The sequence below is a fragment of the Schistocerca gregaria genome, chromosome X (genome assembly GCF_023897955.1).
Source record: "Schistocerca gregaria isolate iqSchGreg1 chromosome X, iqSchGreg1.2, whole genome shotgun sequence".
Lineage (NCBI taxonomy): Eukaryota > Metazoa > Arthropoda > Insecta > Orthoptera > Acrididae > Schistocerca > Schistocerca gregaria.
Window position 1 is genome coordinate 104,983,794 of NC_064931.1, and position 14,381 is coordinate 104,998,174.

At 38.5% G+C, this 14,381-nt stretch overlaps 1 protein-coding gene across 3 annotated transcripts in view; it reads right to left on the bottom strand.

Moving 5' to 3' along the window:
* Window positions 1-263: 263 nt before the first annotated feature.
* The window catches only part of LOC126297792 (polyamine-transporting ATPase 13A3), a 422,483-nt gene continuing 408,365 nt past the window's right edge, over window positions 264-14,381 (bottom strand). For all 3 annotated transcript variants that reach the window (XM_049988996.1, XM_049988997.1, XM_049988995.1), the window contains 2 exons: window positions 10,811-11,129; window positions 264-8,533 (listed from right to left, as the gene is read on the bottom strand). In XM_049988996.1, the coding sequence (XP_049844953.1) occupies window positions 7,152-8,533; window positions 10,811-11,129 (1,701 nt within the window). In that variant the 3' untranslated portion in view covers window positions 264-7,151. The remainder of the gene's footprint in view (window positions 8,534-10,810; window positions 11,130-14,381) is intronic.

Below are 14,381 nucleotides of genomic sequence, written 5' to 3' on the forward strand. Positions count from 1 at the left end.
GACATATTTAGAAAACCAAAATTCGTATTTAACTGTGATACTTTTATCTTGACACATGAATGACAATGCAGTAACCCACATTAAAAAAATAATTAAATGAAGAACCACACATTTTTGTTCATGTATACAGTGAAATGTGTGCTAGTGTACATTTTGCAGCAAGTACTTAGTCTGACTTGGAAAACAGCATCATGAGTCTTTGGCTCTTGTTTCCATGGTTTTGCACAAAACAGAGGTGATTTAGAAAATAAAATGTCAGATAATAATGGGTAACAATGAGTATTTACTCAGCACCAAGTTACACATTTTTCTTGTTGAACAGGGTGAAATCACATAATGCAAAATTTCAATATTTGTTCTTTTGTAACAGCAAATGTGACAAAAATATAATTTAATTTAATTGTGACTGTGGCAGTGGTTTAAGTTACTGTTTATGAGTTGATAAGGGCACAAACCATCATCTTCCTTTAGTACTGATAAACATGGTAGTTCTCAAAGCATGTAAAATCATTTTGAGCTCTCACAATTTAACATTAGCTTTTCTTACAACAACATTACGCAATTCAATGTTTCACAAAGTTTAGTAATTTTTATAAAAGATGTGCTGCAGCAGCTTTACCAGATATGTCGCAATCTTAATCCATCTTAACATACACACAGTTCACATTAAATTACATCAGTCCATGCTTTAAATAACTTATGTTACCCACATCTATATCAAGGCATTGCACTGATAAACATGTGAGACTTATTATTCCCACACAAACTATGCCATTATTTCAAGGAAAAGGAAATAATTAGAGTAATAATCACAAAATGAAAGTTTGGCTCTCATATCCAGCATTTATCCTAAGTACGATCAAACAGTGACTTTCACAATCAACGGTGATAAAATAGACCATGTTTGAAACAATTTGGCATACTTAACAACCCACCGTTGGTCAACATTTTGGTCTCAGTCTTAGTAATGTTCAAAATGATATGCTTATTGAAACACTAAACAAACAAAATCTTGGTGTTTAACTTGGCAGCATTGCTTCTTTCCTAGTTCCATCTTCATCAGGACTATTCACCATGTAATAGCTCTAACACTTCCATACCATTAAGCAACCATTATCACTCACAAAGAGACATTACATATCTTACCACCAAAAAAATTGGTGTATAACATTAAGTAGACAGAACAAAAAAAAAGGAAAAAAAAATGCTATCACCAAGGTTTTCTATTTGACCTGCAGGAATTATTATATTGGTTTGCATCAAATGATGATGATGATGATGATGATGATGATGATGATGATGAGGAGGAGGAGGAGGAGGAGGAGGAGGAGCAGAAGTAGGAAAGTGAAGAAATATCAAACTGTAAAACCATTATCCATTGCCTAACATACGCATGCATGCGCGCGCACACACATGCGCCGTCTCTCTCTCACACACATATACACATACACTCGCACATACTCTGAATAGGGCACATACTGTTCACATACAAATATTGTCTGGTTATTTTCTACATATTTCTAAAATATCACCCACAATGTATGAAGATGATGTATAGTTTTCCTGAATCACACTCCATTATCAGAGATCATGCTTTCTATAAAATTTTTGAGGCCTCTTTTGTATGCACAATATATTGTTAATGACTTCCCAAGTGGATACACAGTTACCTGCTCATATTCAGATATAGTGGAGAGATCATGGATCAGTAAAATACAGCATATTGATTGCTGTTAGCATGACAACACAATTCATGAGTCTTTACAAATAAATACCCAAATTCTTTATGGAATGTGTGCTTGAAGTACTCCATATGATGTGTAGAATGGTTTTAATTTTTTTTCACAAGACTGCATTTTTTTTCTATCATCAGCAAACCAATCTTTTTACTACTTCAAAATTTCAAACAATCACACAAGTAAAAAATATAGTTGTATGTCACAAAATTTTTAAATTAGAAATATTTAAATAATAGATACAAAATACTAGAAACATAATACTGTTCACAAAGTATGTCACATACTGTAACAGAACACTAAATGAGATTATGTACCTTTTTAAATAAAATAAAAGCAAAGTAATGGAATTCTCAAATGAGATTAGGATAAATCTAAACCATTAACTGAACAAAATCTGCCATGTAATTAAAGCTTCCTGACTTAGTCATTGAAGTACAAGCCACAAAAGTATTGAGAAACAAAATAAAAATTATTAAAAATTAAATAGACTATTATTACTTTCACAGGTACAAAAAAGAACATCATCTCAACAGCATTTCAACCATTCATATAGTAAAAATTACTGTCACAGTTACTATCACATACTCAGAAATTTGATTCATTTCATGAATGGTAGTAATACTAACTGAACAAATACTTTTGAAAATCACTTTCAGTCAAAATTCATAACATTTCATGAAAATGTTAAAACAACATCACCCAATTAAGCTTCTGAGCAGACGAAGACAGAAACTATATGACATCACAACAAACTTTTAATCTGGTAGCTTTTGTATTTCATTTAATAGAAAATATTTTTATAGAATTTAAAAAATCCCACTCTGTTTTGCATTAGTTGGTCATGGGATGAGTCACAACCTGTTACTAAACAAATTGCAATCTTAGAATAGTGTTGACTTTAATGAGTCATATATCAATTTTCATTACAGACTACATTAAAATCAGGATCAAAACTACCACTTTGGATATCAACTTCTTAATACAATAAAGGTAGGTTTAAAAGGGCAGTATTCACCAAATCTAGGAATAGTATCTTGGCTGACCAGTGTAAAGAGTTGTTTGATCTCACTTAGACCATCCATTATATAAGCAGCAGTCAAATGAAAACTGAACACCTGCCAAAACATGCAGTCCATGCTACAGGTGGCCCACTGCTGTTAGGTTTTGATACCGTCACCACTGTGGTAGGTGAACAGCATAGTGGCACATCACAGATGCATGTAGTTGTTGGGTTATGACCTTTGATGCTGGCACACTGATCTAGCTTTTTGTCCAGCTGTTGTAGTATCGTATGGCTAGTGCCTAAGATCTGACTATCCTTCAGACTGCTGTGTAGCAAACATGGCCTGCATACTTCATCGCTCACTCCATGGAATCCAGCATCACATTCCTTGGGTGGGGAACCACAATTGGATTATGGCTACACTTCAGTGATTTGACTGTTAAAGACTGCAACAGGCTCCGTACAGCCTGGACCTTTCACCATGTTATTTTCACATTTTTGGCAACCTGAAGACAGGCATGTAAGGACATTGGTTTCAGTCTGATGAGGAAGCACAAGAGTGGATGCAACTGTAGATCTGTCAACGGCCAATCATGCTCTATGAAACAGGAATTGATTGTCTCATCTACCTGTTTTGAATGGAAACATTCTGCGTCTATGTTGTGACAAGTGTTTGGTTTTCATTTGCCTGCCCCTTAACAAAAATGGTGGCACCACATTTCTATTTTTCCTACCCACCATCAAAAACAAAGGCATGGAAAGTTACTTTTGCTAACATGTTTTTCTCATATATAGGTTCTATGTATGGGAAGAAACAATTTTGAGAAGCAAAGAATAATGTCGTATTAATAGCTGTCTACAATTTCTTTGTTAGAATTCTTTTCAGTTTAGGAATATCTCATGCCTTCTAATTTATTTATTTATTTATTTATTGTTTATGAGTGATGGCATACAGACTGAGACAGTAAAACTGAGACTGTTTCAAAACATAACAAAAAAGTTTTTGAGGGAAGCAAGTGACTTAAATGTGCATGACAACCATCAGTATCTACAGACACTATAAAAGCTTTAAGTAAATGAGCATTAATTCATTATCAATTAAACATTTTTACAATTTTCATAGATGAGACAGCAGCATGAATGGTTCTGCATAATCTGTAGTGCATATACTGAGAAGCTTCTAATAGTCAAATATTTATTTCATATTCAATACCGATGTAGAAGATAAACAAGACAATATCGCAGTTAGTAACTGTGACTGACATAGACCTGTCATGTTTGATTAATGATAGATAACATTCAGGATGGTACCTTATTCGATGCAACACATAATTTTCAAATGGAAAAGACGATATGTGACACAAAAAAGACACATGGCAAAAACAATGGTGCCTTTCATTTGAGTATAAGCTTTATTTATTCTTGAATTATGACTGATGTTTCTTTCTTACAGCTGATGAGGTTAACAAAAGCCTAATGCATTGAGATTGTCCTGATATCAGGAGAAAAGAGCATCCGTGTTCTTCCAGCAGATTTCACTCATGTCACTCAGACAGACCACCAATTACCTGCAGTATAGTGGTGAAATGTCTTGCAAAATTCCATTAAACTGGCTCTGTCACAGCTTAACCAAAAACAAGACAGTCAAAAGTGGCTCTGGATGAAGCAACATCAATCACTGTTCTGGCATCTTTCAGTAAGAATTCAAAGCATAGAGCTCACCATATCTTGCAAGAAACTGGGGTCAGCTTGCAATAGCACCCTTACAAAATGCATGTGTTACAACATTTCATTGAGGACAAACCACATCATAGGAATTGGTTTGCAGAATGGGTGACATGTGAGCTGGATGGAAACTGCCATTTCTCCTATGACATATTGTTTACAGATGTAGCTATTTCTATTCAGCTATTTCTGATGCTGGTTAGGTGTCAACCCTCACTGGAGGGATCCATTGAAGGTAAATGGTGCATTGAAAGTGATTCTTTGGTATGAAATATGGGGTTCTCATATTGATTTCTTCTTCATTCAGCATACACTAACAGTACCCCATTATTTGCAGTTGTTACCTGAGGATGTGTTGCCATTGTTGCTGTCTGAAGATGGGACATTTCCAACTTTCTTATAGCATGCTGATGCCTCATCTCGCTACAGTCTAGCTGTCCAGGTATACCCAGATATAAAGTTTTCAAGGGAAGGATACGGCATACAGATCCATGGCATGTCCACCATGCTTCCTAAATTTAAGTACGTCAGATTTCTCTCTTTGGGACATGTGAATGCAATTGTGTATGTGGTAAGGATCAGAAAACTTGAATGTATTGTTGATACTAGTTTTCACATTCTAGTATTTGTGTTGGGTGAAGCAGATTACAACCACCTTATAATGTGCTGACAACACTTTGTGTACATCACGTGGCCTTCTTGTATTATCACCAGCATTTGCCTTCTTCTATACAAAATGTGGCAAAACTTGAGAATGAATCAAGCTATGTTCAAATGAAAGACACCACTGTTTTTTTTATGTAATTACCTATCAGTTTGACATATCACATGCCCTCACTCCATTCGAAAATTACAAGTTGTACCCAATATGGCGGCTTCCAAAATGGCACCATGTTGGTAACATAGCCTTGCAGGTTTTCGTCCTTTCCCATTTCACACAAATTGACTTTATATTTAAATTTATGTGCCCATTTTTCATTTATAAGGATGGATCCAGTCTTATTGACCACCTTGCACTTTTCTGTGGTGGGTGAGTAAGAAGCGAGATCAGCTTAACTGAGTTAAGGGAACTCTGGAATGCACAGGCATAACCAATTATCAGGAATGGTTCAGCACAGGGTGTCAAATCTGTTGCAAACTGTGACGCAGGCAATGAAGATAAATGTAGAATGAGGGAATGGGAAAGAACAGCAGATTAAAAAGGAATGCACACATTACAGATATGAGTATAAGATGTAAGTCACTATGGGATTATGATGATTTGTGTGTTTATACGTGTGGCACGAAACATTTGAGAACCGCATATTTCATGTAATGAGCCGCTACTTGTGATTTTCTTTGCATTCTTTCTGTATTATTCTCTCTCATTCCCTTTTTTCCAAAAGCATTTACACAATGGGTCAACAACTTCTCACATTAAATTGATTTTGCACAGACTTATTTCATGTATAGGTTGTTTAAACTTATCTACTTAATTTTTTCTCCATAACATTTACCATTACTGGCTCATCTTGGCTTTGACTTTGCCATACTACATATTCAGAACAAACTTATATACACACACATGCAAATTTATTTATTTTCCTTTTCAGTTAATAGCTATTAAAAATGGACCCATTTTCTCAATTTTAGGAGCAGACTAAACTACACAGTAATAGGATATCTCAGAAATTCACTTAAGTATTCAGTATTGATCATGTCTCACTTAAGTGAAAATTAGGTACAAACACTTAAGCACTTTGATTAAAACACAGTAAGTTTATTTATGCTTTCATGACTGTTAAATAATCTGTTATCCACTAGATAAAATTTCATTTCTTTTGGGACATAAATAAATTGAAGCATAATAAAGGATAACATTGCACATGTATGCAAATAAAATACCAATCTGCAGCAGCTAATGCTAACGTTAATGGAGTTTAACAATTACAATAGCTCACCAGCAATAAAAAGCACACATACCAGCCTAAAAAATATGGAAAATTGTGGTGTGGATAACATATCAACTCACAGTCTTTCAGTACAGCTGTAACAATTAAGTGAAAAACATATGTGCATCCCTTATCTGCATTACAGTCCATAGCTACACAGCCATCAGTTATAATACATTTATTACACATGATAAAAACACAATACTGTTAAAAATCCATATGTGAGTAGCAATTGGAAATTTACAAAAACACACACACACACACACACACACACACACACACACACACACACACACACACACACAAAGAGACAGACAGAACGCTTACTTCTATTATAGTTCAAAAATTTGTCTCTGCAAAACACTGTGTGTCGTTATGTAGTTTCTGTCTTAACACAGCAAAACATAAGGTTTAATATGATGACTGTCCTTGGTCATGAAATACTCACAACAATTAACTCTATCATCTGTAAAAGTGTTGCCACAGAGCTGGAATAATAATTTACACACCTCATTAACAGAAGATGAACATGTTTGTTTGGAACGACAGTCTCACCAATGGCAACGTCAAACTGCAGTATACACACAACCTAAACAAGTTAGCTCAGAAGATTAACTGGACCATACACTAAAATTTCCATACATGAAACTTCAGTGATGCTGAAAATACTTCCAAATATGGAAACTTTATTTACATAGATTTTACATTTATCAAAAACAGAAACACATACACTTCTGTTTTGGCATTGAAAGACTAGCTCAGTTTTTCAACTGTACATACAGATGATGCTACATTTGTTCCATTTACAAGAGTCTTTGGTGACACAGTCAATGGTTCCTCACTTTTGTGATCACTGTCAGTTGCATGAATGTCCGCAACAGGATTAATAACAGTATATACAATATTCCTACTGTTCACACCAGACAGTTTATTAGTGCCCATCTCTGGAACACTAGAGCTGGAGTTAGCCACTGAATTACTGGCACGAGTTGATACGTGTTCAACACTATTTAGAGATGAGATGTTTGTTTTTTTCTGTTCCAAGAAAGTAGCTGGACTTAATGTAACTTCATTATTATGAGAAGAGCCTGCACTTATTAGACTGCTAATATTGTTTTTTCTCTCATCAACACTGTAGATCTTTGACACAATAGGCCTTCTAGTCCTTCTGTTTTCATCTGACACAGCAGAATCACAGACAACTTCCTTTGTTATAGGTGGCCACAGAAAATCATGTTTTAAATGCTCCTCAACTAAAAGGTACAATTTGGAAGATTTGTTCTTTCGTGGTAATTCATACCTCAGTTTCTGTATAAATATGTGATCAACAATGAAATATTCAAGGAATGCAGACACAACAAAATTTGTAAGAGCCAGTATCAGCATCAACACCCTATATTTCATGTCAGGAGGGAGCATTAGCTCAAATGAGTCTCTCAGCCATTCGAATGGCCATAAAATCAGATAAACTGTGAACCCAGTCAAAACAACAAATGTCAACAAAAAGCCTACATTACAAAAAATAAATTTTCTGTATGGTGCACCTTTTGAGAAAATAAGAGCTAGTATTATGTACTGAAAGCTTGAAACAGCAAAGAGAGCATAGTTTTCATAACACTCAACACTGCCATCCTCGTCTTCCCTCACACTTGAATTGAATGGCTCAAACCATGGTGCTTGCTGAATAATAAAAAATGATGCACTCTGGAAAGCTGTAACAGTGATTGCTTGTGTTACAAGTGAAAGTACACAAGAAAAGGAAACCAGAGAAAGAACTGGGGGTTGTTTAAATAATGGACCTTCATACGCTTCTGATCTCCCAAAGAAGAATGCAAAAGTTGTTATAATGAAAAGATCAATATACAAATACTCAATATCTGTCAAGTTACTATCAATTGAATACAGTATCATAACAGACACAAACTGAGTTAAGCTATATGCAGCCATGTACTTAAAGATACCGAAGGAAGTAACCAATGCAGCACGTCCTTCTCTTATCAAGTTAGGTACGCAGGAAATGTTTGCTTCTTTTGATGTGAATGGTGACGCAACTGATGATTCTGCCTCAGAAAGTGATATGCCTGCATGAGCTGCTTTCAGCGCTCCACAGTCATTGGCACCATCTCCACACATGGCTGCACATACACATAAAAAAAGAAAGAAATAAAATATGCTCTGCTAATAAATTTAACAAAAATTTAAAGCTTCACATAAACACCACACTAACAGTTCTCTTAATTAAACTTCACAGAATCCTTGTGAAACATAAATATGTACTAAGTGAAGTAAATTTCTCAATGTCACACTTACTCTGCTATTTAAAGACACACACACTTTTTATTTGTGTTCAGTGCCTCCATAACACCAAAATGGCTTGGGTGTGGCATTGAATGGTGAGGTTATTTTTGCTCAAACTAAAATAGTCTAAGGAGTACATCGCTAAAATGGGTAAAGTTTAAAAAAGTATAATATATAAACTCAAGTAAAATCAAACTCACTCTTTCTCATTTTTCACTCCCATACATCTGAACCTTCACAATATGAGTCACACTACACAAAGTGAAAAGTAGATGTAGTTCAACAGGTCTGGCTAGCTAACTGTTATAAGAAAACAGCTTGGATATGCAGTCTATCCTGATAACACATTACAAACTTCTCCATATCAATTAGTCTCTACCCTCTTGTCTGAATATAAGACACTATTCAGTGCACTGACTGCAGCTTATTGTTTGCCACTTCCAGTAGCCCTCCAGCTCACTGTACTTCAACAAAATGAAAAAAAAGCACAAAATGGGGCAGCACATCTACCAACTGATTATCAGTGCTTGCTTCATTGGCTTTCACATTTTTAATTTATTTGTTTGAAGTCCCCTGTGTCCAGTAAATGGACACATTGTTCCCCAGACTTTGTAGGCAGAGAAAAGTGTCCCTGATGCTCTGGCCTAGTTTGTCTGTTGAGTACATAGGTTGTACAGCTCATGCAGCATTCAGAGAATGGGTGAAGATGAGGTATTTCAAAGCACAGATACAAAATTAATCAGTGGAAAATTCAGGATGGAATAATGACAATATTATGAAAAGGATAGATTGCTACTCACCATATAGCAGAGATGCTGAGCTGTAGACAGGCACAACAAAAAGACTACTAAACACGTAAGCTTACGTGTTTAAGTTCTCATTTTGTTGTGCCTGTCTGAGACACACCATCTCAAAAATTTGGTTGGGGGGGGGGGGGGGGGGGGGCGCTCCCCCAATAATTTAAGAAAATTATTAGTTATATTACACTCGGTAAAATCACAACATTATTTTGGAATTTCTTATTTTCCTTGTTTGATAATAGTTACTTTTAAAAATACATTCAGTAATGAGTTAAAACAAATAATTATTATGGTAGTAAGCAGGTTAACTGAAAACGAGTGGTGTGAATCATGACAGTATTATGGTGTGGATATGGCAAGCATTAACTACCTACAGCAAAATCACCATAATTGAGAATCAAAATGTTCAAACTTTCACCTTAAGGAAACGAAGAAATTGTAAACCAGGACTCACTTGTAACACAGTGTTCCAACTAAACCTCTGGTTTTTAACTACAAATACATCAGCGTTTTGACAGTGTTAAGAGAATTGTTACATCTTGAACCATTTTGATCTGCCAACTAACTGTATGTGTTTTCTTAGAATAGTGCAATGAAAATTTCACAGAATTCAACCATCTCGTGACACAGTGCAGTTATATGGCAATGCATTTTCTGTACCTGAGCTTTGAAAAGTGAATAGTTCCAATCTACTGAAGTGGTGTTGGGCATGCTGAGGGAATGTACTCATGTTTCCTGCAGCTAAATTAATGGTGTTTGGATGGGTCATGTTGTAATTCTTTCACAGACAGGATGATTGTTTCTGAGGATTGCTGTATTGACTGGATGTAATATGGTCAGAAGAACATCCTTACACATGTACACAATTTCTGGGAGGCCGCCACACAGCACACGTGTATGCACATCACGTTGCGTCCTCTACAATATGGTGTTGAAGTGGCCATACAGTGCACTAAGAATTCGTTGCTAGCTGGAGGACTAAGGCCACAAGCACCTCTAAAATGACTTCTATTCACACCATAGTGCCATTGTACCTATGTCCATCTGTGTTGTGTGATGGTGAGAATAGAATGGTATTCAGTAGCATTCATTGATGATTGCAGAGTCTGTCTACATGTAAGTAACAGTAGCTTCAGTTTATGTCATAAACTAAGAGAGTGGTATATTTCAAAGCTTATTCGTACATAGATTCAGCAACTTGTTGATAAAATTTTCTTTCCTCATTTTACCAAATACACAAATATAATCGAGAGGAAAACAGAAGCAACTAATTTGAAAAAGAATAATATTTAGAGTATTATTTCAGTGACATACCGACATAGTATCCAATATCTTGGAGCCCCTGAACAATCTGCTGCTTCTGTTCAGGACTTGTTCTTGCAAATACTGCACCTCTTGCAAGAATTTTGGGAACTGTGTCTTGGAAATAATCTCTCAATATTCCCCAAGACTGACCATCCAAAGCAAATAAATAGTCTGCTGCATCAATGTTGTTGTCATCCTTAGCTGAAATTGCTTCTCCATGAATACTTGTGAGAGTCTGTGTGCCACTTGTGTAACTGGAGTCCAGACTGAGACCACTTGTAATACTATTGCTGTTACCAATATCACCACCAACCAGTTCAGTTGTTGGCTGGAATAAATAACCAAAGTGACATGATAATCATAAAGCCACAATGTGAAGTTATGTAATCAACAATTTACAACTATCATATATAGTACTGACTACTATGTCAAATGCAAAAGCTGTAAAAGTTCTAAAATTAATAGGTGGAGCAACATAATATTAAGTCCCATGAACTTCAGATTACCATGGTTCACAAATTTCCGATATTTTTGTTATGTATTCTTCATAGACAAATGTAAGATTTGTTTTGGATTGCGGACACATGTTAAAATTCTGATCACAGCTTTGCAGATACAATTACAAAAATGCAATTTATCTAAATTACTTATAAATAATATGGTACAACTAAGAAGATAATCTTTCCCTTTGACAGAAATTTTTTAATACTATAAAAACACTTATTAGTACGAAACTGTGTCAATGCCACTTCAAAGCAGCGCCCTTAAGCTTTTTAAATACCTTGGAAATTTGTTATACAATTCGATCCCCATGTTATAGCAGTTAGTGTCTGCACCTTTTGTGTTATGCCTTGCCTGGTGATAAAATTTATCTTAGTGTTATAAACAATCCAATGAAAGGGGTTTGGGTTTGGTGCATGTCTGGAGAACATTATCTGCCACTATGTATAATGCCAATAGTGAAATACAGGGGAGATGGTGTTTCAGTAAGGCAGTGTTTTTTTGGTTATGGCTCAAATGGCTCTGAGCACTATGGGACTTAACTTCTGAGGTCATCAGTCCCCTAGAACTTAGAACTACTTAAACCTAACTAACCTAAGGACATCACATACATCCATGCCCGAGGCAGGATTCGAACCTGCGACCGTAGCAGTCGCGCGGTTCCAGACTGTAGCGCCTAGAACCACTCGGCCACCCCAGCCACCTTTTCTGGTCATGTGTGGTCTTTTTATAGCACTTAAGGAAACACTAAATGTGAAAGAACACGAACACATTTTACAGCACTGTGTACTGTGTACAGTAGAGGAATAGTTCAGAAATGATTACTGTTTGTATCAACAAGCCAGTGTACCCTGTCATGAAGCACCAACTGTGAGGCAATGGTATATGGACAATAAATAGAGACTCTGTCCACAAGCCCTGGAGGGCCCAACAGTACTGACTGACCACCACGTCATCCTCTGCCAATGGTGTCACTGGATGGTGGTGGTTAGTGTTTAACGTCCCGTCAACAACGAGGTCATGAGAGACGGAGCGCAAGCTCGGGTTAGGGAAGGATTGACAGGGAAATTGGCCGTGCCCTTTCAAAGGAACCATCCCGGCATTTGCCTGAAACGATTTAGGGAAATAACTGGATGTGGTATGGACGGGTCTGTGGTCAGCGCACCACTCTCCCAACGGTTGTCAGTTTTTTGACCTGGAGCTGACACTACACTCCTGGAAATGGAAAAAAGAACACATTGACACTGGTGTGTCAGACCCACCATACTTGCTCCGGACACTGCGAGAGGGCTGTACCAGCAATGATCACACGCACGGCACAGCGGACACACCAGGAACCGTGGTGTTGGCCGTTGAATGGCGCTAGCTGCGCAGCATTTGTGCACCGCCGCCGTCAGTGTCAGCCAGTTTGCTGTGGCATACGGAGCTCCATCGCAGTCTTTAACACTGGTAGCATGCCGCGACAGCGTGGACGTGAACCGTATGTGCAGTTGACGGACTTTGAGCGAGGGCGTATAGTGGGCATGCGGGAGGCCGGGTGGACGTACCGCCGAATTGCTCAACACGTGGGGCGTGAGGTCTCCAAAGTACATCGATGTTGTCGCCAGTGGTCGGCGGAAGGTGCACGTGCCCGTTGACCTGGGACCGGACCGCAGCGACGCACGGATGCACGCCAAGACCGTAGGATCCTACACAGTGCCGTAGGGGACCGCACCTCCACTTCCCAGCAAATTAGGGACACTGTTGCTCCTGGGGTATCGGCGAGGACCATTTGCAACCATCTCCATGAAGCTGGGCTACGGTCTCGCACACCGTTAGGCCGTCTTCTGCTCACACCCCAACATCGTGCAGCCCGCCTCCAGTGGTGTTGCGACAGGCGTGAATGGAGGGACGAATGGAGACGTGTCGTCTTCAGCGATGAGAGTCGCTTCTGCCTTGGTGCCAATGATGGTCGTATGCGTGTTTGGCGCCGTGCAGGTGAGCGCCACAATCAGGACTGCATACGACCGAGGCACACAGGGCCAACACCCGGCATCATGGTGTGGGGAGCAATCTCCTACACTGGCCATACACCTCTGGTGATTGTCGAGGGGACACTGAATAGTGCACGGTACATCTAAACCGCCATCGAACCCATCGTTCTACCATTCCTAGACCGGCAAGGGAACTTGCTGTTCCAACACGATAATGCACGTCCGTTTGTATCCCGTGCCACCCAACGTGCTCTAGAAGGTGTAAGTCAACTACCCTGGCCAGCAAGATCTCCGGATCTGTCCCCCATTGAGCATGTTTGGGACTGGATGAAGCGTCATCTCACGCGGTCTGCACGTCCAGCACGAACACTGGTCCAACTGAGGCGCCAGGTGGAAATGGCATGGCAAGCCGTTCCACAGGACTACATCCAGCATCTCTACGATCGTCTCCATGGGAGAATAACAGCCTGAATTGCTGCGAAAGGTGGATATACACTGTACTAGTGCCGACATTGTGCATGCTCTGTTGCCTGTGTCTATGTGCCTGTGGTTCTGTCAGTGTGATCATGTGATGTATCTGACCTCAGGAATGTGTCAATAAAGTTTCCCCTTCCTGGGACAATGAATTCACGGTGTTCTTATTTCAATTTCCAGGAGTGTATTTCGGCAAATAGCTACGCAACTGGCATCACGAGGCTGAGTGCACCTTGTTCCAGTCCTCCCACCAAGGAAAAATCCCTGGCAGTAGCAAGAACCGAACCCGGGTACGCTGCATGGCAGTCAGCCATACTGACCCCACAAATATGTAGGTAGACAGTTTGTGAACAATAATGTTTTTAAAATGAACCAGCCTGCCCAGAGACCCAACCTGAACCAAATAGAACACCTATGGAATGAGTCAGAATCCCAAATTTGTTCCAGACCCCAGCCTCCAACATCATTACCTTCTCTGCTTTCAGTCCGTGGGGAAGAATTAGCTGCCATTCCTCCACATACATTCACGTTAGTGAAAGAGTCCCCATCAGAGTGCAGTGAACACACATCATATTAATGTCACCAACAGGTGTCCAGATACCTGAGATAAGGTAGTGTATGCTGACTATTCA